We start from the raw sequence: 25951 nt of genomic DNA, 5'->3' as shown, positions 1-25951 counted from the left end.
CATGTAAAATTTTTATTTTAATCTAATGTGTCACGCTTTTTTGTCATGTAAATAGAAATAAATATATTAAATATTGCTTATTTTACACTTTAAAAATTACTATTTGTTAGATAAAATGATGAAAAGAACAGGGGATGAAATGACCGGGGATGAAGTGACAGGCGATGAAATGACCGGGAACCATAAATATATATACATTACCTTTTTGATAACCTTTAAATCAACCAGTTTCTGTTTATTGAATTGGATTATCATTAAATGCTATATTTATGTAGAGTTTGACTATAATATATATTTATATATAAAACTATATTTTGCTTACTTGCATCCATTTATTGTAATAGTTGATAACAGTAGCCACTTGGGTTTGTTGTAACATAATCTCAGATACCCACACAGCATATGCTTTTTGATTGACATTGTCTGATGATATCTGTGATGAACATACAGAATTGAATGATCTAGTAGACTACAGTTTTAGGAAAGACATATTTAAATATATCTCAAAGTGTAGCTTACATTTCTCCATGGCAGATCTCGTTTATTTTGGTCATACCAAGACAATAAAGATTTTCTAGCAACTTGAATTTCAGCCTCTTGGATTTCATGCACACTATTACTATGACCACTGTCCTCTTGGAATGGGGGATTTTGTTTCAGCTTCAAATTAGGCTTCACATTATCATCTGTATGAAGATTGTTAATGAAGTGTTAGTACATTTGTATACATTTAAAAACACATAAACAATTGTTTAACAGTTATTCAATGTATTCTTCAACCTATTTTGGTGATTGCCTGAGGATATTATTTCTTCAAAAAGTCCTAGCATTAAGTGTTGACCTTGGAGAACATAACCGCTCAGAATTTAGATAGCTAGAAAAACCACATCAAATGCTGGAGAAAAGAGAAAATGTAGAGCATGAAAATCAGACCCGGCAACATACAGTGTTAATGCAAAGTAACAGAAATAGTTCCATTCTGGTCTGGAAACCAATGTGAAGTTCATTCCAGATATCATATAGGACTTATGTCTGACCCTTCCAATGGTACAAATGAAAAGTAAGAAGAAGCAATGATCATTCAATGTATGATGTATTTTTATAGGCAAATTTAATTTTTAGTGCTTAAATGGTTGAATTATTATAGCAGCTTCGTGATTTTTAATTTACCAATTGGAGCTCAACATCTAACATCTCCTGAAAAATAATCCGATTAATCTGCCTTAATAAAGAAATATACTATAGTTTCTATACAATATTTTAAATGCCATTGTCATAACAATGAAAATTTTTCTAGAATAGTAAAAAAAAGTTTTATTAAGGATTAATCCAACTCTTGAAAGAAGAATATTGGAAGCGATTTCACAAAAGTTCGAAGCTGGGCCTATAAATGTATAGATTCTATATACTATATAGTTAATTATATTTTGGAAGAATAACAAACCATTAGAACTCATCATAACTTGTTTTCTTTTTTTCATATTGGGTCTTGCCAAATGTCTTGAATGTAAACACCTTTGTAGACAGTCTAATTTCAAAATAATTAAAAATTTTAGGTTCTACAAAATTTCTAATTAATTAGATTTAGGTACTAGACTATATATATATATATATAATCAATAATCTAATTTAGACTTTCAACTTGTATGTAATGAAATAGTCATGCACATACACATAATCCTAGATCTTTCATCTAGTGTCACTAATGAATGATAGTGATACTGATAGAATATATAGTGCCAGATGTAGTATCATCTAGATCTACAAGATCTATATAACCTATATCTAGCTATTACTTCATTGGCCTAACAGTCTAACAACTGTGTTCCATGGAACCCTCGTGTTATGCGAGGCCTGAATAGGTGTTCCACGAGCTACTGGAATAATTAACTAGTAGGCCACCATGTAAATGAGGTTGTTACGGAATTCTGACCTACTTTAACCCAAGTCACGTGGTGGTTGAACAACAAAGAGGAGAATGGCCATGTCTTCCTATGTTTCCATTGCTGTTGCTCCTCTATTTTTAAAAGATTTTACATTCACAAACATTTTAAAATATACAGAGTACATCAAGAAAGTTCATGAATGTTCAAATAGCTATACGAATGTTTTAATAAAGGGCCAATAATTGTTTAAGGATGGGTTTATCAGTGATATTTCTTATATAGTCCATGACAAGCATCAACACATTGCAGATAATACATTCACATACAGAAGATATTTTTACAAACGTTCTTGCAAGATTAAAAAAAAGGCTTGGTGTATATATGGCTCCTTCTGTCCTAGAAGACAGATGAGTCGCTGGCCTTAGTTACGTCTTGATATGTATTCGCCCCACCCCACCCAATCAGCTAACAGGGGAACGACATAATATAAAGATCGCTGTTTTAATTTTAATAATATAGATATTTAATTGATTCTGTTAACAAGCTGTGATTTCTACAAAATAAATTAGAATGCCCCCCCCCCCCCTAGATTGAAAGTTTATGCCATCGCCACCTCCCCATCCCACCAAATTGGCCAACATACTAGATGGGGGTGGGGGTGGCGAAATAATCTGGAAGCAGGTTGAAAAATAATTAATTAGTATATTATTAACATAACTAATAAATTCGTACACAGATTGTGTGATTTCTGTACTAAAATTCGTCCCTGAAAGGGAGGGGGGGGGGGGGAATCGCTCCTACCTCCCCCCCTCCCCCCCCCCTGTATCCGCCAGTGAATTGGGGCCATTGTGTTTAGCCCTTTCAGCGACGATCATCCCCCAAAATGGAGCCCATGTCTTAGCCCTTTCAGGCCCCTCAATGTTTTCCCCTGTTACTGGCCTCATGTGGGTTTATCAGGAATTCATCTGGGCCACCTTACTGAGCCAACGCTCACCTCTAAGGGCACCCTTTTGGGCCAACATTAATCCCTAAATGGGTCACATGTGTTTAGCCCTTTCAGACCCCTCAATGTTCGCCCCTCTTACTGTCCCACTTCAGTTTTATCAGGACTTCAATGTTTGCCCCTCTTACTGGCCCCTCATGGGTTTTACCCGGAATTTATTAGGCCCCCTAACTGAGCTACTAAGCCCAGACTCACCATTTAGGACCCCTGTTGTTTGGGCCAATTTTCACCCCCCAAATGGAGCCCATGAGTTATAGCCTTTTCAGGCTTCTCAATATTTGCCCCATTACTGGCCCTATGAGGGTTTCATCTGGGTCCCCCGACCCAAGTTCACCCGTAAGGGCACCCTTTTGGACCCCTGTTGTTTGGGCCAATTTTCATCCCCCAAATGGAGCCCATGAGTTATAGTACTTTTAGGCTTCTCAATGTTTGCCCCCTTACTGTTTCATCTGGGCCCCCTGAGCCAAAGCTCACTCCTAAGGGCCTGCTTGGGTCAACGTACGCCTTCAATTAGGGACATTGTGATTAGCTCTTTGAGGCCCCTTGAAGTTTGCTCCTTCCTGGCCTCCACTAGATGTGTGTGTGTGTGTGTGTGTGAAAAAAAAAACAAATTTAAATAGACCATCTAGATCTATATAGACTAATGATTACATTTTAAATAGATCTATTTAGTAATATTTTGATTACGATTTAAATGAAATAAAGTTGAGATCTAAATTGGCCTACTAGCCTATAACTTATTAGACTTATACTATAAGTCTTATCTACATCTATCTGAAACTATTACTATTGATTGTTTTGCCAGTAACTGTTGGCGCAAGTCTTCTATACTGTACTCTTGTAAAGAAAAAAAAATCCTTAAGAACTTAAGACTAACTCACTAAGAGTAAAGACAAAAAAAATCATTACAAAAAAAAAGTTAGATCTAGAAATAATATTTATTTTGCATCTAAAAGGAAGTAAAGAAAAAGTATCACTGAACTATATAGTATAATATAGCAATTTAGGAACATTTTAAAAATAAAACTTATTTAAGTTTATTTTTATATAGATCTAAATTTAGAGTTAGATTCTAGATCTATAGAGTCTATATATTACCTCTAATCTAGATCTATATATATAGGCCCATCAGCGAAATGGCATATAAAGCGAACACCTCCCCGTAATTTTTATCCATTCTTATTTATTTCAAAAGTAACTGCAGAACTAATAAAATGGTATTACAAAGACTCCATTTTTCTACATTTCCCACATATTCACTTTCGTTTTCCCTCATACAATAAAGCATAGCCGAAGGTCAAAGTTGACATGTATGGAAATTTCATTCTCAAAACGTTTCCGGATAAACGAGAATAGGTCCGAACTTAAGGCGATTTTAAAGTACCAATGGACATTGGCCGAAAAAGATTTGCATATTGTACTTCTAAATAGGTGAGAAAATAGTTAACTATAATAGCTAAGGCTATTTATTCCGTTGAAAAAAATATATTATGGGGTGTTCGCTCAAAATAACCTTTTTAACTGAAAACCTATTCAGCGAAAGCCCCTATAATAAGCTTTAAAAGCCATTTAATTATAACTTAATGACTGATTTAATCTGTTTTTCTTTTTGTCTTATCTATTGTTATTGTTTGTTAACTGAAATATTAAAATAATAGGCTTATTTTTAACCTTAACCCAATGTCTTCAATTTCGAAGATTAAGGATGAGTGCATTACGTGTTTCACATGACTACGCCCAGTTGCGACCAGCATATTTTCCCGCATTTTCTTTCCGTCTAAAATGTTTGACTCGCAGCTCTCCAACAGTCTCTCATATGTCATATGCTGGCAGTTACTTTCCTCTGTGGCAGTGAAGGTGAAATGACGCTTCAATTGATCTTAACAGCGCTTAGGCCTATACGGCTTATACGGGGGTGGGGGGGGGTGACCTCTGTTTTGCCGTCCTCCTTTTTTTAACTGGCTGGTTAACCTCTTGTTACTAATTAATGATATTAATATGTGTATAAATGTTTAAAAGATCAGAATTCATTTTCACAGCGTTCCCCCACCATTCTGAGATAAGGATTTCAGGAGATTTCCAAGAGTTTTCCAGGAGAAAATATTCGATCTCAGGAGCGGAAAAAATGCGAACTATATATTTAGAAATAAATATAAGAATTATCATATAATATCCATGTATAAAATTACAAGATCTCTCCTGAGCCTTTTGTTTCCATGCCCGAAACCTAAGCTGTTGTAGATCTGCCTCCCATACATCATCAATCCATCGCATTCGGGATCTGCCTTTGGGTCAATCAGCGCGCATGTGTGTATGTGTGTGTGTGGGGGGGGGGGGAAGAGATCGAGTTGATGGTGATTAAGTGCACTGAACATGTGTTCTTAAAAAAAAATAGTCGCAGTAACGAGAGTTTATGAAATGGAGAGTAAAACGACGTGGACTAGCCTATAGTCCTATAGGGAGGAGGCGAGATAGAATTTTGTAGTTTGTTTCTTTTAAAAATATTTGATCTCAAGTTTCGTAGGCTATATATAGACATCAGTTCCAAGCAGAGAAAGGAGATGTGGAGCACAAGAAAAGTGAAAAAAAAATTAGGCCTAATGCCTAATTTCCTATATTTTATCATGCTATTTCGCTATTTTTTACGGCCTTTCGCTCATTATGACTCCCGAAAAAATTGCGTTCGCTGATTAGGCCCGACCCCTACCGTAAGTTGACTTGAATTATTAATTTAATAGCTGATTTGGAAAAAAGAGTCAAATTTAGTTTTATCGCCCAATAGCTGAGGATTCCGCAGATGTTTTCATTTTTTTAATATGTTTAACCATTGCGGAGTTATAAATTGTAAACTAAAAACTGGCACAAAAGCGTTCGCCATTGGTCCTTTCCCATATATATATATATAGTTCTTTCTTCACTTTCTTTCTGTATATAGATCTAAGATAAGATAATGAGTTAGTTTCTTATTCCTCTCACTGGCCTACATAGATCTAATGCGTTTGTTTCTTATTTCTCTCACTGGCCTATATAATGCGTTTGTTTCTCATTTCTCTCACTGGCTCATATAATGCGCTTGTTCTAATTGTGTGGAAAATACTACTTCGGCATTTTATTTGAATTCTGTTTTGTTTTAGCAGCCTTTTTGTAAACTTTTGTTAAATACTGAGAATTAGAATATCGGGATATTTAAGACGCCTCTTATTCATATGGGAATCTGACATAGGTTAGGAAGCAAAAATGGTTGCATGGTCGTTGTTTTTATTGCAAAGCTTATATCAACTAACTCTGTCTGAGTGTGTATCTGTCTTGCCACTTTTGTACACGTTATTTCTCCGACACCCAATCTCGGATGATGTAACATTATGCACGAGTGTAAACAATGAAATACTTCACAATAGGTAGCCTACAACTACACATCTGAAATGTGATGTTTTTTAAAAAAAAAGCAATAACGAAATTCAAACACATTCGTAAAATTAGTTTCAGAAACTGCTAATTCTTGTAACTCCTCAATCGGGTGTGTAAAAAAATGAATTTTAAATATGTAATACTGTACAGTATGCGTGTCAATTTAAAGACATCATACGCAGTATTTTTCTAAGTTGTAAGTACATAATTTATGCCCCCCCCCCATTCCTATTTTTTTAAAATGAGGCCCTAAATAGAAAAAAGGTTGCCCAGCCCTGATATAGATTGTTAAGTTAACAACCGCAGCCACATTTCTAGAAAAGAAGTGGCCAAATCACCGACACACATCACTGAATTGTCGTTGAGATAGAAATAAATAAAGAATAAGGCCGAAGGGTCTATACCTCCACTACCTACAGACACCCGGGCATGAAGACTACATTGTAGCCCTGTTGGGGAACCAACGCCCCAATCTCGCTTAGTGCAAGTGCAAGCCAGGTCACGGTGACACTGTCGTCTATCACCCAGAAGTTCCAGATGTTGAAAATGTTTCCAATTAAACAAAACAGACCAATAGTCGCAGCACAGATTAATGTCAACATCAAGGAAAAGTCTGTTATGAACGGATCTTTCATTAGAAGTCATCCAGGAGGTTTTAGTTAAAACCAAATTTGTTCCAACTTTTGTAAAATAAAGTTTTTATCTGTAGTCAGCACATATGTATACAGTTTCAGCACATATGTGTAAAATAAACAGCAAGAACAAGTGTGTCTGTTCTCACTAACTGTTTTCAACTTGAAACATCTACCTCCAAGCTTTGAGTTTTTTCCTAAAAAGTTCTTAGGCCCCTGCCTTTATATTAAGTTATTCGGTTTTATAACTCTTTGAATTCAGAAAGAAAGATAACTCAGTGTTAATTTTTAATACACAGAGTTAAGCAATTATGGCCTTTTATGGCAGAATAATCAAATAGGCATAAAACAATGATATAGCAAATATCTATAAAATATCTCTTGATATTTAGATCTGTCACGTAGATAATGCGGATGTATGCTCCATTAGAAAATATTTTAATTTTATAACATAGTCACGTTACGCTTAGTCTCTTATCTTATAAGTTACAGACGTTTCTTCTTTGCAGAAGCTAATTACTTCATACGCATACCCATGAAAAATTATGTTATGTATGTTCATTAGTGACTTTTAAGGTTTCACAGACTGCCATGGTCTCCGCATCAAAACTGCGAACACTACCACATGGTCCAAAGATTTTGACTGAGTAAGAGCCAAGAAAGTCGATGTAGGCTCCATAGTCTGCTCTTCCAGAATTTATCGATGCCGACTCATCAGTGTATGCAAAAATAGCAATGGGCTTGAAGGTATTAGCCCATTTTTTGAACACACCAAGAGCAAAAGGGTGAACTTACTCCGGTTACCAGAGGACACCACGAGGAGGTCGACGGGCACTGTCCTCCAATTAATCAAAACAGTACTCTGTAGAAACAAGAAATGTTAGTACTATAAAGTTTTAATACGGCATTGCCATCGAGTCCTGTTTCTGGAAAATCAGAAACATCAATTTTCGTTTTCTTGTGTCGAGTGAAAATGGCTAATTTCATATTTTTCACAATTCGACTCGATGGCGCAAAACTAATGATAATGATTTGCAACAAAGTCGTAACACAACTTTTTAATTTTTTAAAAGTTCAAATTCTAAAAACGACAATGGGCGCACTTAATTTAACCAGTATGTATTTTAAAACTACAGTAAATAGAGAGGTGGTAAAACGATAATGTAGTCGCCAACTGCTCAGAGGAGATTTGCCTCCCCTAAGGAAAGAACGTTTTTAACTACCATTGCTTATAAATCATTAAAGGGGAGGGTCCTAGCCATGAAATCGAGATGATATAGAAGGAGTGCGTCACACACACACACAAACGCATCACAAACAATTGGACCCTGTGATGAACAACATACCATTTTCCTATAAAAACGCCAGGTCAGACTGTATGGCCACATCAGGTTTGCTGAGACCTTTCTGCGGGGAACACTATCATCAAGCAGGGCAGACAAAATATAAAGGTGATAAGAACAGTCCTGCTTATACATGAGACTTATCTTGTCAAATGACAGACGAATGCAGACAATCCAAGGATCGCGTGAGGAGCCCCAAATGTTCAAGGTACTAAATATGAACCATATCAATTCAGTTGTAATGCAAACAAAGTTGTTTTTGTTTTTTTAATTATGAGAATATGTCTACCGGGTAGTCAAGACCCCAGGAAAATTTAATCAATGAAAGAAATATAAAAGGATTGTTTTTGTCAAATGCGAGTTATAAATTCATTACAAAAATGTAAGTTTGAATGCGAGCAAGATTTCTGAAAAAGACAACAAAGTCATGTATTTATATGTATGACTGACATACATCTGTGCGATTAGAAATAATTTTTACCAATTGTTTTTGCCTAGCTTTGAGCTTTCACATTGCGCTGATCCAATCACTTGTCTAAGATCCAATCACTTGTCTAAGATCCAATCACTTGTCTAAGACCCTATCACTTGTCTAAGATCCTATCACTTGTCTAAGATCCAATCACTTGTCTGGACCAGTCGGGAAAGGGGAAGGGCAGAGTGGAATCTTGGTGAATGTTTACATTATCGTTTTTTTTTTAATGCATGATAAAAAAAACGTTCAAGGGGACTAATTCAACTTATACCACCACATCTGTTAAGTACGATTTCTTTCCCTTGTTCAAGATACCAAATAAAATAATTAATAACCAATTGTTAGTTAACTAATTGGTGAAAAAAATATTGATTCATGTGTTGTCAGGTGAAAGAAATAATTGTGCAAATTTTCTGCTTAATCCAATATTTGATGTGGGAGAAATAAAGTGCACAAACTTTTTTTTTAACAGAGTTGATAAAAGCTTTGTAAAAAAAATAATTGTTGCGTTTCATCTCTATTTTATTTATAAAACAATGTCTTCACTTAAGATGAACATTTAATTGATAAGGATCTTTCTCTGTTCTGGCTGTCACACCACCCACACCTCTTGTTTCCCCGTTTCCTAAACACTACGATTACTATGTCATTAATTATTCTCTCCCTTTAGATTTCACTCGCGCCCATTTAGTTAAACCAAGACTAGACAATTCTTCTCAGCCTCAAAGTGGCAGAATCTCTGTTGAAGTCATGGACATGAATAAATATAGACTGGCCGATAAAAGAGTTTTATGAAACGAAAATTTGTTACTTGCAATTTTGTGTACTTTATTATACCAGCATTTATGAGCAGTGTAGTTTTGTTTAATCTCTAAGACTGAAGATCATGCAACTTTTCAGAATTCGGAAATCCGACAACAATAGATATACATGTTTTCAAGTTACATGAAGTTATTTCCATTCTCCGGTCTATATCTATTTACGTCTATAGTTGAGGTGCTAAGGGGAGTTAAGAGAGGCCATGTCAAGCATCTCAAGCATCCGTTTTATGGCAGACACCAGGTCGAATTATGTGGTGCAGAGCAGGAATAAGGGAATTTCCTCTAAGGTTCTAACCCAACGTTTTGCGATACGAACCACTGGTACCCCCGTAAAAAAGATGTCACAATTTACCTCTGCTTTGGTTCCTCCCAGTCTGAGCAATAGTCAGGACAGGAAGATGAATGGGAGCTTTCAAGAGTCTTCGACTCGAACTATTAGGACAATTACAAAGACAACTAGGAAATACACATTTGTCTTTTCACTGTCGATTTAATAGATACCATAGTTGTAGTAAATTTAACCCTCATGTAAGTGATGTAACTTGTGAAAGCTGGAGCTGTTTTAGAATTTCGGTAAGCCAGGATGCGAAAGTTTAAATTACTACATAAGTCTTTGAGTGTAAGTCTGTATTATATAAGATATAAAGTTAAGTTTTATCCCGTTATTGAATGGCAGCATACAAATGTAGTTAAGTCCGTATCTTCATGCTGTTTGAAAGTCAATTGATTGTGACTTTTTGTCTGGATAACTTTCGTTGTTGAGATTTGTTAAGAATGACCAGCGTGTAATTTGAATAGAGGGCAAGTAAAACTGGAACTTGTAACTCAGTGATGCCCAACCTAATTTGACCTGCGGACCATTTTAATTTCCGACACTCTTGTCGCGGGCCACATGAAGAAAATGTACAAAAACGAAATTAAATTGACCTGAAACAATTTTGTTAGAAACGTGTTAATCTATTACATTAATTAATGGAATAGTGTAAGAAACTTGCTTCATTTCTCTACTTCAAATGTGAGCAACATTGTAGGTAGCGTTACCAACCAGTCATTTTCTTGTCTCTTTTTGGGTAAGCATTCCCATCGATCCTCCAATCTCTAGGCGTAGTTTAACACTCATTTATTCGCAGCTCAAACCAAGAATGTCCTTATATTTGTTTGATAATCCGTTTATATGTAGTTCTTTTTTTTTAAACAGCCATAGTTTTTTTCTTATAACAAATATGTAGTCTTATTTTTTCTACAAAAAGTAAAGATAAGTTCACTTTTCCTGGTATGATTCAAAATTCAGAATCCACATTTAGTTTCTTTGGGTCTCCCATTTATAAAAAATTAAAATGGAGGTGAGGAATTTTCTACATTTTGTTCCGACGTTTTGGCGGGCCGGATCTGGCCCGCGGGCCGTATTTTGGGCATCACTGTTGTAACTGAAGGCTATGTTGACTGAACTACTGTTTGATATAGGTTAATTTTTGTTGTTAACCCTTACATGGTGTTGGTTATGTTGGGCTGTAGTGGGCTTGGAAATTTGAGCAGTAATTGCCTCAGGGTGCATTTATTTCAAAATAATTATTTTAGGGTAAGACCAGCATTGATGGTGGCTTTAAAGGCCGATCCGTTGGTATATATATATATGGGAAGCGTGGTCGAGAGGCTAAATAGGGCTTTCAATTGTTTCGAGCGTGCCTAATTTGAGTTCCAGTGAAGATTTGAATCTTTTGTGAGGGTATTATTTAATAAATGTTTTAATGGTTGGTTGTTAGTAAAGTCCAGGAGTTACGTTTGGAAATCTGTTAATTTTTATCTTATGTTTCTGTGAAATTTGGTTATATTGAATTGTTACAATATTATTGTTTTATGGCCAGTGTCCTTGTGGCTTGAAACCCTGTATACTAACAGACTGTAGTCAGTGATTCTGATGAGTTGGATTCTGGAGTTTAAATATATGCTATCTTATCAAGTTTACATTTTTGTGGTTTATTCAATATTGGTATTTAGCATCGATTGCCATTACTTTTTTATTTACTTTATTATATTATTTGTTGTGTTCATAGAAACCCTTAGTTTTTATGCTCCTGACAGTTTTACTTTACAATCTTTCACACAAAAATCACATTAAATAAAGAAAAAAAAGTAGTTAAAATGATATTTTTATTGTAAGAAATTTTACACATAATTTAAAACGAAAATTACATATTTTAGTGGTTTCTAAAACCATTTTAACTGTATTATCTACAGAGTGATAAAATGATGATTGTAACCTATTTAACAACTGGTAATAAAAAATATATCTTTTCTGGTTTTCATATAGTACAATAATACAGTGGAAAATTAAATGCTTTTCATTTCATTATGAATAAAGATTAGTGTATAAATGTAAAATTTACATTTTTTGGTTCTCAGAAACTAACTGGCAAAATAAACTTAACACCCACATTAGCATCATCTCATGCCTAAATAAAATGTAAATGTCAACAATAGATGGGTAAAAAAAAATAGTGTCCTGTTTAAGAAATGTCTCTTTGGAATTATGAAGGCAACACTTTATAAACACTATCTGGACAAGCCATTTATCTGAACAAAGGATCTTTTGTATCTCTATTATAATATACTGGATCTAGTTTAGGATACATACATATGTATTAGCAATATAATACAGTATATATCAACACATTTTAAAAATGATATAAAAAAAAACAATTTTAAACAATGTATAGCTCTTGTACAGATTTCTAAAATTCTTGTCCAATATACATGAAGTAAAGAGCTTTCCAATCAAGATTCATCATTACCAATAAACAAAAAACTGAGGGTAAAAAATAAATAAATAAAACGAATAAAGAAATGTTTTTTAACTATTTCTAATAGGTTCAAACTGGAATAACCATCTTCTGAGCAGAATACATACAAAATATCTAGAGCAGTGGCATAGGAAAGTACCCGTGGGCCCGGGTTCAAGAACATCTTGGTGCCCCCCCCCCTCTCCAGCCAAATAAGACACATTGTGTGACAAAAATGAGTAATCTAAATGTTAAGACATTCCAATGTAAAGATCGTTCCTTTTTTAAAAAATAAGTAATTATGTCAATGTTTGATTCAGTTAGGACTGCATATAATTAATATTGTCTTAAAAGTCAATGTTTTACAACTTCATAACAGAGTTAAATGACTTAGAAGTGTTTCAAATGAACAAACAAATGTTCTTCCTAAGTTCTAATGTGGGCCCCCACTGACCATGAGTCATAAGTCCAAGTGTAATGAACTCCATTGCACCATGATTGCTACGCCACAGCTGTGAGTTCCTATTAGTCATGGGTCGGGGTTCATTGAACCCCTTCTCACTGTTACGTTTTCATATTGGATGAGACTCTTTAGACATGTAAACGACAAATCACAGTTTATAAATACGTTAATCTTTATTAACACTGGAAACACTTTCTTGTTCATAGTCCTCCATTTCGATTCTACTTTCCTTTCAACACGCAATCGCACCATTTCACATTCACACTAAGATGCGCACGTAACACCCCCCCTGTTTAACAAGTTCGATGCACATCGAACGTCCAAAATACAAATCACTGAATATATTATCAGACTATTCCAAGTTAAAAAAATCGGTAACATATAAAACCATAATGTAATAACTAAACAAAATCAAACACAATGTCATGTTAATACCAATACAATTCCAACATGGAATAACAATTATATTCATCACAATAATAACTGTTATTATGAGCAATTGAAACCACTTCCGTTAACATATATCTATAAGTAATCATATTTCTATTAATACAACTCCCCACTCATAATTGTATGCCTGTACAAAACACCATCATTCCAGTCGCAATCAAATAGTTAACAAACAAAGTCTCTCTTGCTCCATGCATATTGTAACAACAATATTCAATTCATTACACATATATTTATTCATTGTAGAATAGAACAATAATTAATGTCCATCCTTCCTACCTTTTCTAATCATATCTATATAATTCTAACATTATTGACATGCCATCCTTTCCGCTTCCCTCCTTTGCAATGATGTCCCATTGTGATCCTACTACCTAATGATCTAGCTGTACTGTTTTCTAGGCTGCTAATATCCCTCTCTTTTCTCGTATACGCCTCTTCACTATTGTACCTTGAATCCTTAATTCTAATTAACTGTTGACACTGTCTTCTAATATGCCCCCTTCTCCCACAATTAAAGCATAAGATGTATGGACTTGTACGTCTATATGTGGGTTTAAATCGCTTTCCCTGTACCACTGATTGCCTTACTTTACTTTGATTTGGACCCATTCCTATTGCATTGCTTTCTACCTTATCTGTTAATTCTCTCTTCTCGTGCTCTCTGCTACCCATGTCATCTGATGTATGAGATCTTATGTCTTCTTCCACATCCCCATTTCTACCTCGCGTAAACTTTATCCCATAATATTTCTTCCAATTCTCAATCTCCCTTACTGAACATATTTTCACCCCATGAATATTCCCAATAATTAAATCTATCTCACCCTGATCTACAACACAAGCTTCCACTGTCCCCTTAAAATACGGTGTGTCTATACTAACTTTAGCAATCGGTAATTGTACAATATTCCCATTAAACATAACACACTTCCTAGATTCGCCTGTATATTCATGGTCTTCCACTAAATCCTTATTCACTCCAATAATAGTGCTCCCTGTATCCCTGATGGTCTTGGCTGCCTTGTTCCCTACGAATGTCTGAAAAATCTCCAATGTTCCAGTATCAGATGACAATGATAAACCTTGCTCTATTCTACCTTTCTCCCAGTCCTTTCTTTCCTGTCTGTTTCCTTGATATCTTCCGTTGCGGCTATCATTTTGTCTTTCATATGTACCACTTCTATACTGTCTATCCTGTGTCTCCCTTGTTCTGTGAGAGTTATTCTGTGTCTCCCATGTTCTGTTAAAGGCAACTATTTCTTCTATATCACTGCCTCTAGATAATTTCTTCTCGGGATGAGCCACTTTATAAGCCCTTATCAGTCTTACTATGTCTTCTATGGATTTCGGTTTCCTCTCCAACAGAAATATTTTTAATTCCTCCTGACACTCGTACATCACTTTGTCCAGCATGAGAAATGTCTTAAGACTGTCAAAGGTTTTTTCTACCTCAGCAGTTTCTATCCAGTTATCGAAATGGCTGCTCATTTTGTCCAAGAAGGTCTGCGGGTCATCCTCTGGTTCTATCTCACAATTAACAAACTGTTGGCGATAGAAAGCTTCTGTTTTCCCGAAAGTTCGAAGTAGTTGTTCTTTCACAATGCTGTAGTTACTCTGGTTCATACATATTTTTGAAGGCACCTCCGCTGTAAATGATCTCGACAATAAGAATGTCCATTTGTCTTCAGGGTACTCCAGTTCTCTCATTTCTATTTCGAACTTCTTCAAAAAAATGTCTATGTCCATTTTGTCTTCGTTGAATATCAAACCTTTATATTTTGCTAGTTTGTTCCCTGTGGTTTCCCCTTTTCTTTTATCACTCTCTTTTTCTTGGGTTGTTTTTAACTTTTTCTCGGCCGTCTCTTTTTCGAACGCCAATCTCTCTCTTTCAATGGCAACTAATTCGTTTTTCTTCTCCCTTTCAATGGCTATCTTTTCTCTTTCTCTTTTGTCCTCCTTGTCTAATCTTTCCTTTTCTTTTTCTCTTTTGTCCTCCATGTCTAATCTCTCCTTTTCTTTTTCTCTTTCCATTGCTAATCTCTCCTTTTCTTTTTCTCTTTCCATTGCTAATCTCTCCTTTTCTTTTTCTCTTTCCATTGCTAATCTCTCCTTTTCTTTTTCTCTTTCCATTGCTAATCTCTCCCTCTCCATCAACCTTTCTTGTACGTACTTTCTTAGTTCTGCCCCTTCAAGCTCCAACAACCTTCCCTCTTCCTTCAACGCTGCTACCTCAGCCTTGTCCGCCATTTTCTATTAATATTAATCAAATTGGATAGTATCCTGTCACTAGATCTAGACTATATAATATGATATCTCTACTGTCTGTTGACAGGAGATCAACTGTGTATAAAGGACCACGTAGGTTTTACCTTTGCGTTGGGCGCCACTTGTTACGTTTTCATATTGGATGAGACTCTTTAGACATGTAAACGACAAATCACAGTTTATAAATACGTTAATCTTTATTAACACTGGAAACACTTTCTTGTTCATAGTCCTCCATTTCGATTCTACTTTCCTTTCAACACGCAATCGCACCATTTCACATTCACACTAAGATGCGCACGTAACACTCACCATGGATGCTAAGCCACTGATCTAGAGCACAAATATGGATTTCGAGAAATATTTTAATTTATTTAGTGTCGTTAAACATAATGGCTCAAAACATAATGGCTCAAAGTGACAGTTTGCTTGCAAGACCCTGATCATGCTGTATACAGCACTCAAGCTTTGCCTAAAATACTAACAAGAAAAAACATTTACTCTTTAAAATATTCAAAGAAAAATGCAAGTATAAAAAAAGGTTTCTTCTTTTGAAGGAATGGTACGCTGCCTGTGATTCTCTTGCTTTTCTTTCCACACATTTTAAGTCCAAGAAAAATTATCAAAATGATCAAAGATGAACAATACAACATTTGTGATGTTAAAGTTAAAAAAAACAAATTAATTACTAGTCTTAAAGCAGATAATTTAATGCAGAAACTGAAATAAACTATTTATTAGAATATTGTTATCTACAACTACAAGTGTAAAGTGAACAATTTTAAGTATGATTTTGACATATATCTTATGAAATACGGTACCTTGTTCATTTCCTGTTTTTATTCTTACTAACTATGGTGGACTGCCCTGTAAAATTAATAAAGCTCATAAATTAATCACTCATGTATTTAGCCAGTCAGCCAAGACTGTTGCCCAGGATGTGGCATTCGAGGAGCCATACATGAGCTAGGTAGTTGAGACATTTAGGTGAATGACTATTCTTAAGTTGAAAGAATATGGCTGTCATTCACCTTTCTCACTACCATACACCCTGGGTTAGTACTTAGTAAAAACATGGCCGTCCGCGTCGATCTATAGCGAAATTTCATTGCGCAAGCTTTTCATGGATTGCAACGGTAGAAATCACATTCGGCGAGTCACATTTGCTCCAAAATTCACTAAAAGCTCCCAACCAATCCTAACGGCGAGCTACACTTGCTTCTTATTTCACTCAAAGCTCCCAACCAATCCTAACGGCGAGTTTCACTTGCTTCTAATTTCACTCAAAGCTCACAACCAAAACTAACATGCAATCCTAGCCTTTGCCTTTCAGACAAAACAAACAATCCATTTACTATTTCTCGAGTTCACTGTCATCGGCATTAGTAAGGTTAATAGTATGTACACAAAAAAAAACAACTAAAAAGAAAAACTCAAAAAAAAAAAAAAACAACAGCAACGTGCACAGTAATTATTTCTTTCTACAGAAGATTCTGAAACAAAGATCAAAAGTACATTATTTTTTTGTATCTGGTATAAGATAATTCAAAAATATTTTGTCAAATCTGAAAAGCTGAAAAATAGATTAAATATAAAAAGATTAGTCATCATTGTAACCAGTGAATCTACACTTTATTATATATAATATGTATTATAATATATACACACATATACATATACACACATATATATAGTATATACACACAATTTTATAAACAATTATAAGGAACCAAGTTGACGTAAGAGTGGGTTATTCATTTGTGGGTGTGTGGAGTTGAGCATGAACTGATTAACTTACATCTATAATGTCATTACAACACAACAAAAAAAACTTCCAATATAAGCAGACAAGTGATTAAGTGAGCACAAAGAATAGAATCAATAAAAATAATATTATCCAGACATGTGCCGCTGGCCATACAAATAGTTATCACTGAATATATCTATGTATGGACATTCCATGTCTCAAAATACGTCATATAGCCCTCTCTCTACTAATGTCCAAAAGTAACTGCCAGAATCATTGAGTTAATATAGGAAAAAACTAACATTTAAAAACCTTCCCCGGACAACCCTTTTAGGAAGAACATTTGTAAGAAAAAAATATGAACACATGTATTAATGTATGATTCCTTTCAATGATTAAATGAACACATAACCAATTGTATCGTAAGACTACTATTTAACATTTGTTTAAACATAAAGCTGCATGTTGTTTACCTACAGAGTGAAGAGATCACTATATTAATATATCTCTATTGAATTGAACAATACAGAAGAGCAGGCTATTTTCTGACATGGTAAAGATATTACTTAGAATACCCCAACCAGAGCACTTTAAGTGTAATTGCATTGTATCACATAGACGATAACGTTGATAAAGAGATAGATTAAGAGGAAAAGGATTGTATAACTTTAGTGTATGATCAAAAGGACAAACTGACCCGATGCTGGACCTTGTTATATATAATTACTAGCATTGACATACAAGGGAAGGTACAAAAGTTTAAGTCATGTTTTTAAAATCAGAGTTGATGTATTTACTTTTGCGTTAATGTTGTAACACAACGATTACATACAATTATCTTAAATCTCTTATTAGGAAGTGATATAAAAAGCCTTCGATTCAACCATGCAATGTGTTTAATAACACATACCCCAGTTGTCCACAAAGCAAATGATGTACAACGATTTAAAAAAAATAGCAAAAAATGTCAGGTTTAGCATGTCAAAACTCGACAATTCCCAAATCAAATGTGTGTTGTATGGTAAAAGTTCTGAGCGAAGGGCAGTGTGAATGGAAAAAAGTTTGCCAGGTAGCACAAAAAAACAACAGGGGTCAATAGTCCTACTAAGAATAACTTCATGGCAATATGCTAAGGCTGTCCAGTAGTATTAAACCAAGAATCATTCAAGACCATAAAGATTCTAGCTTGTCTAGCAAGACAAGATGGCGTACAATGCACCACAAAATAAGCTTATTAATTGCGTCACTGTAAATTATGATGATGCCGACAAGGAAAAAAATCTACACAATCTGTCCCAAATCGCCTATAAAAGAAAGCTGTGCTTTTTGATTGTGTACATTTTTACACATATATATTCCACAACAAAACTAACTGCGGCATCAATATACATTCAACTTAAAACTAATTGTTACAAGAACCCAATTGTGTAGTAAAACTACTACAGAATAGCAAACTATACATCAACAAAAGTCAATATAGAAAGACTAGGCAGACAGCAAAATAATTTTGTATTAGACCGCTGACCAAATGCAGGTCACACCTATGAGGTGTATACACGTGAAATACTGATTTTTTTACTCAAGCTATATATGTATGTGTATGTATGTACACGTTTTAGTTGATCAAAAGAAGCATACAACAAAATTGACAAACAGTATTTTATTTTTAAAAAGGGACGGTATAACTGTGGTAAGTAAAAAAAGAAACATCTTCCATCCATTTAAATACAAAGGATGTAATAAAAGAGTTTCATATTTTTACATGTTCACAGCTATCAATCACTCGTCAAAAGATCAAAGAACCCAATCCCACATTACACAAGGTTGAACTATATACGGTACTATATTTTAAATGAAATTAAATAGTCTGTTGTATATTACTTTATATATATATATATATAGATAATGGAAATTATGGTCCTGTAAAGATGCAACATATACTCTAGTTAGAAAGCAAACAAACAAAAGTATACTTTCGAGTCCTAACAAAGTGTTTCAATGATGTACAGTGTAACGTAAAGAAAGGTAGCACAACTACTGTACGTAGTACAATCTAAAGGGAGGTAACAAGAACTACTGCATTTTCAATCCAAAGTAAGGCAACATACGGACTGTGTTTCAGTGCAAAGGGTAGTACTAAAAATACTGTTCCAATATAAAGGGAGGAAGAATGTTCCAATAAAAAGGGAGACAAAAACTGCACTTTTCAATACAAAGGATGATATCAAACTGAAAGCAAAGAGTAATAACAAAAAAAAACAACTGTTTCAATGCAAAGGGTAGTAACATACAAACTGTATTTGTTTCAATGCAAGGGAGGTATCCAACTGTTCGTACTAATAAACGACATCTCCTCTCTGTGTAAAGGTAACATGTAAGAAAGCCAGGGCGGATGGCCTGCCACAGAGCAGCAGCAGCCGACCGGCTCTTTAAACCTCGCGGCCCACAAGACGAGCGTGGGAGCTCTCTACCCTCAAGACTTCCACTTACACCTACAGAGCGTTCGGTGCCAGCGGCCGTAAGGGGCATAGGTACCCTGGAACTTTCTCAGACGGACAGAAAAAAAAAATTGATGCGGTCGCCAACTCCGTCTCAGAGCAGTTGTACTATAGAGAGCGAGTACAAAACGGAGCTGGCCACTCTTTAAACCTCGCGACCCGGCGAGCCCGGAGGCTCTAAGCCGCCACCGTGGGTCGCATCGAGGACAAGTAGGTATCCCGAAAAAGGAGCGGTCGTGCCAACCAGTGCATGAACAGAAAGACACCATAGTGTATAGTCTCATACGCGCGACTTTTGAATTTTTTTTTTCTAAAAAGGTAATAGCAATTAAAATACGAACATCGAATAAAAGTTATTCAACTGAACATTTAGTAAATAACAACAGTTTTCAACAGGAACAATATTAAATAGTACTTAATTGTAAGTTACCAACATATTTACATATACATTAATATCATTGATGTTAGCATTGTTTCTATAACACACCTTTCACGCTCACACTCCATCTCGGCGACCTACAAAACAACTCCCTACACCTCAACAACGATAGTTACTATACGACTCCAAGGGCAGAAAGGCGACACACTTTCCCATAGCCCAAAGCCTAACACCCTGAAACGAAAAGAAAACCTAGATCTAGCGATGCCGCTACAACAAAGAACTTTTTCAATATCGACACCCGTACCGAAATATCAGCCTACTTAATAACTATGTACTTACGTACCCTTACAAGGGGAAAACAAACAACCAGCTACCCAGCTCACAAAAGAACCTCTCTCTCTCTCTCTCTTGCGGAAACTAAGGATGACGCAAACACACACATACACAATATTCTAGACAACAAAACGCACTTACAAGAAACTACTTCCTATACGCTAAAACACCAATATTAAGTGCAAAGAATACTTCACGCGCGCACGACATCCCCTCTCTGTGTAAAGGTAACGTAAGAAAGCCAGGGCGGCCGGCCTGCCACAGAGCAGCAGCAGCCGACCGGCTCTTTAAACCTCGCGGCCCACAAGACGAGCGTGGGAGCTCTCTACCCTCAAGACTTCCACTTACACCTACAGAGCGTTCGGTGCCAGCGGCCGTAAGGGGCATAGGTACCCTGGAACTTTCTCAGACGGACAGAAAAAAAGATTAGGGCGGTCGCCAACTCCGTCTCAGAGCAGTTGTACTATAGAGAGCGAGTACAAGACGGAGCTGGCCACTCTTTAAACCTCGCGACCCGGCGAGCCCGGAGGCTCTAAGGCGCCACCGTGGGTCGCATCGAGGACAAGTAGGTATCCCGACAAAGGAGCGGTCGTGCCAACCAGTGCATGAACAGAAAGACACCATAGTGTATAGTCTCATACGCGCGCCTTTTGAATTTGTTTTCTAAAAAGGTAATAGTATGTAAAATACGAACATCGAATAAAAGTTATTCAACTGAACATTTAGTAAATAACAACAGTTGTCAACAGGAACAATATTTAATAATACTTAATTGTAAGTTACTTACCAACATATTTACATATACAATAATATCATTGATGTTAGCATTTGATTAATAATCAGGCCAATATCACACCGATAAGTTACTTTAACACACCTTTCACGCTCACATTCCATCTCGGCGACCTACAAAACAACTCCCTACACCTCAACAACGATAGTTACTATACGACTCCAAGGGCAGAAAGGCGACACACTTTCCCATAGCCCAAAGCCTAACACCCTGAAACGAAAAGAAAACCTAGATCTAGCGATGCCGCTACAACAAAGAACTTTTTCAATATCGACACCCGTACCGAAATATCAGCCTACTTAACTATGTACTTACGTACCCTTACAAGGGGGAAAACAAACAACCAGCTACCCAGCTCACAAAAGAACCTCTCTCTCTCTCTCTCTCTTGCGGAAACTAAGGATGACGCAAACACACACATACACAATATTCTAGACAACAAAACGCACTTACAAGAAACTACTTCCTATACGCTAAAACACCAATATTAAGTGCAAAGAAAACTTCACGCGCGCACGACATCCCCTCTCTGTGTAAAGGTAACGTAAGAAAGCCAGGGCGGCCGGCCTGCCACAGAGCAGCAGCAGCCGACCGGCTCTTTAAACCTCGCGGCCCACAAGACGAGCGTGGGAGCTCTCTACCCTCAAGACTTCCACTTACACCTACAGAGCGTTCGGTGCCCGCGGCCGTAAGGGGCATAGGTACCCTGGAACTTTCTCAGACGGACAGAAAAAAAAATTTATGCGGTCGCCAACTCCGTCTCAGAGCAGTTGTACTATAGAGAGCGAGTACAAGACGGAGCTGGCCACTCTTTAAACCTCGCGACCCGGCGAGCCCGGAGGCTCTAAGGCGCCACCGTGGGTCGCATCGAGGACAAGTAGGTATCCCGACAAAGGAGCGGTCGTGCCAACCAGTGCATGAACAGAAAGACACCATAGTGTATAGTCTCATACGCGCGCCTTTTGAATTTTTTTTCTAAAAAGGTAATAGCATGTAAAATACGAACATCGAATAAAAGTTATTCAACTGAACATTTAGTAAATAACAGTTGTCAACAGGAACAATATTTAATAATACTTAATTGTAAGTTGCAAAACATATTTACATATACATTAATATCATTGATGTTAGCATGATTCTTTAACACACCTTTCACGCTCACACTCCATCTCGGCGACCTACAAAACAACTCCCTACACCTCAACAACGATAGTTACTATACGACTCCAAGGGCAGAAAGGCGACACACTTTCCCATAGCCCAAAGCCTAACACCCTGAAACGAAAAGAAACCCTAGATCTAGCGATGCCGCTACAACAAAGAACTTTTTCAATATCGACACCCGTACCGAAAGATCAGCCTACTCAATAACTATGTACTTACGTACCCTTACAAGGGGAAAACAAACAACCAGCTACCCAGCTCACAAAAGAAGCTCTCTCTCTCTCTCTCTTGCGGAAACTAAGGATGACGCAAACACACACGTACACAATATTCTAGACAACAAAACGCACTTACAAGAAACTACTTCCTATACGCTAAAACACCAATATTAAGTGCAAAGAAAACTTCACGCGCGCACGACATCCCCTCTCTGTGTAAAGGTAACGTAAGAAAGCCAGGGCGGCCGGCCTGCCACAGAGCAGCAGCAGCCGACCGGCTCTTTAAACCTCGCGGCCCAAAAGACGAGCGTGGGAGCTCTCTACCCTCAAGACTTCCACTTACACCTACAGAGCGTTCGGTGCCAGCGGCCGTAAGGGGCATAGGTACCCTGGAACTTTCTCAGACGGACAGAAAAAAAAAAATTGGGGCGGTCGCCAACTCCGTCTCAGAGCAGTTGTACTATAGAGAGCGAGTACAAGACGGAGCTGGCCACTCTTTAAACCTCGCGACCCGGCGAGCCCGGAGGCTCTAAGCCGCCACCGTGGGTCGCATCGAGGACAAGTAGGTATCCCGACAAAGGAGCGGTCGTGCCAACCAGTGCATGAACAGAAAGACACCATAGTGTATAGTCTCATACGCGCGCCTTTTGAAATTTTTTTCTAAAAAGGTAATAGCATGTAAAATACGAACATCGAATAAAAGTTATTCAACTGAACATTTAGTAAACAACAGTTGTCAACAGGAACAATATTAAATAATACTTAATTGTAAGTTACCAACATATTTACATATACATTAATATCATTGATGTTAGCATTTGATTAATAATCAGGCCAATATCACACCGATAAGTTTCTATAACACACCTTTCACGCTCACATTCCATCTCGGCGACCTACAAAACAACTCCCTACACCTCAACAACGATAGTTACTATACGACTCCAAGGGCAGAAAGGCGACACACTTTCCCATAGCCCAAAGCCTAACACCCTGAAACGAAAAGAAAACCTAGATCTAGCGATGCCGCTACAACAAAGAACTTTTTTCAATATCGACACCCGTACCGAAAGATCAGCCTACTTAATAACTATGTACTTACGTACCCTTACAAGGGGAAAACAAACAACAAGCTACCCAGCTCACAAAAGAACCTCTCTCTCTCTCTCTCTCTTGCGGAAACTAAGGATGACGCAAACACACACATACACAATATTCTAGACAACAAAACGCACTTACAAGAAACTACTTCCTATACGCTAAAACACCAATATTACGTGCAAAGAAAACTTCACGCGCGCACGACATCCCCTCTCTGTGTAAAGGTAACGTAAGAAAGCCAGGGCGGCCGGCCTGCCACAGAGCAGCAGCAGCCGACCGGCTCTTTAAACCTCGCGGCCCACAAGACGAGCGTGGGAGCTCTCTACCCTTAAGACTTCCACTTACACCTACAGAGCGTTCGGTGCCAGCGGCCGTAAGGAGCATAGGTACCCTGGAACTTTCTCAGACGGACAGAAAAAAAAAATTGGGGCGGCCGCCAACTCCGTCTCAGAGCAGTTGTACTATAGAGAGCGAGTACAAGACGGAGCTGGCCACTCTTTAAACCTCGCGACCCGGCGAGCCCTGAGGCTCTAAGCTGCCACCGTGGGTCGCATCGAGGACAAGTAGGTACCCCGACAAAGGTCAACTATTTCAATCCAAAGAGAGGTTCCAAACCTACTTTTTGTTACTATGCAGGGAGGTAACAAAGGCTGCTGTATGTGTTTCAATGGAAAGTACAGTAACAAAAAACTACTGTTTCAATGAAAAGGAAGGTAAAAAAAATTTTTTATGGGAGATAAAAACTGTTTAAATACAAAGGAAGATATACAAACTTTCAATGCAAAGGTAGGTAACAAGGAAAGAATTATGGTATGTGTTTCAATGCAAATGGAGGTACCAAAACTACTGTATGTGTTTCAATGACAAGGGACGTATAAAAAGAGCAAACTGCAATGCAAAGGGAGGTTATAAAAATTACCTTAAGTGCTAAGGGAGGTAACAAAACTACTGTATGTTTGATCACAAAGGGATGTAAAAATATACGATGCAAATTAAAGTAACAAAACCTGTATGAGTCAATACCAATGTAACAAACCTGCTGTATGTGTTTCAGTGCAAAGGGAGATATAAAACTTTCAATGCCAAGAGGTAACAAATACAGTTTTAATGCAAAGGGCAGTAACAAATACGAAAGATTTTGTTTCGATGCAAAGGGCCAAGGCAAGTGAAATAAGGGATGCCACTTTCCTGTATAAATGTCTATATTAGTGACGTGTAATAAAATTAAATGCAACATAGTAAAGAAGCATAGTCAAACTAGATAGAAACACTGGACAAAGCCCAAATTTTTCCGTTTAAATAATAAAATAGACAGGAAGTAATTTTGCGTGTGTGTGTGTCCAGGTAGAAAAATGTGAGAAACAGAATGGGATAGAGAACAATGAACAACCCAGATTATAGATAATTATTACAAGTCCTATATTTTGCATTGTTAATTGCCCTAGTTGATAGAATTAAACATTTTGAAAAATATTGAATGGATATTGAAAATAAAAAAAAAAGTCAACATACAAAAGGAATATAGGCAACTGTAGCACATCTTTATTTGCTTAGTCAAGTTTAGAAAGCTAGAAGAAAAAAAAAATGTCAGTGATTCTCAAAAACAAGACAGTGAGCCAGACAGTTTACCCATTCATTATTTATCACAATTTTGTACCAGGTAAAGGCAAATAAAATGAAAATTAATGACTGCTGTGCATGTGTGTAAGAACACACACCATGTCATGCAGTTTGCGTGCTGGACTGTCGTTCAGATTTATCGATGGTCCAGGGTTCAAACCCTGCTCGCTCCCATCCCCCGACATCCTGCGGGAGGTTTGGACTAGGAAGTAATTATCTTCAACTCTGAAGGAACATTCGAAACATGTAAAACAAACAAAACAACTAGTCATTTAGAAAGTTCACAAAAATGCATTACTCTGAAACCATTTTAAAACAAAAATTATAAATCCATCTCAGATACGTTCCAGTAAGTGATAATTAGACAATTACAAACAGCCTAAAAATTTAAACAGGGCGCACACATGTCCTAATGGTCAACAATGATTTAAAAAAATATGTCAAGGAAGATTATGGAAACAATGAGATCCCAAAGTGAAGTAAAAGCAGATTTTCATGTTTTTTTTTTAGTAATGTTGGTAATATATAAGATAAGAAGTGATGATTATGAATAGTATAAAAGAGGA

General features: G+C 36.7%; 1 protein-coding gene across 8 annotated transcripts in view; it reads right to left on the bottom strand.

Annotated features, from left to right (window-relative positions):
• LOC106059354 (adenine DNA glycosylase-like) overlaps window positions 1–25951 on the bottom strand; it is an 86273-nt gene that overhangs the window by 8497 nt on the left and 51825 nt on the right. For 3 of the 8 annotated variants that reach the window (XM_056031171.1, XM_056031169.1, XM_056031168.1), the window contains exons 4-6: window positions 1445–1528; window positions 520–686; window positions 323–433 (exon numbers count right to left, since the gene is read on the bottom strand). In XM_056031171.1, coding sequence (XP_055887146.1) covers window positions 323–433; window positions 520–686; window positions 1445–1481 — 315 coding nt within the window. In that variant the 5' untranslated portion in view covers window positions 1482–1528. Of the gene's footprint in view, window positions 1–322; window positions 434–519; window positions 687–1444; window positions 1529–3330; window positions 3475–3676; window positions 3844–3987; window positions 4195–25951 lie in introns of those variants that run through there. The other 5 variants (XM_056031172.1, XM_056031174.1, XM_056031167.1 and 2 more) reach the window with 5 other exon arrangements.

The sequence above is a fragment of the Biomphalaria glabrata genome, chromosome 5 (assembly GCF_947242115.1).
Source record: "Biomphalaria glabrata chromosome 5, xgBioGlab47.1, whole genome shotgun sequence".
In the NCBI taxonomy this organism is placed as follows: Eukaryota; Metazoa; Mollusca; class Gastropoda; family Planorbidae; genus Biomphalaria; species Biomphalaria glabrata.
Note: the sequence above shows the minus strand (reverse complement) of the source record. Positions and strands in the feature narration are given on the sequence as shown.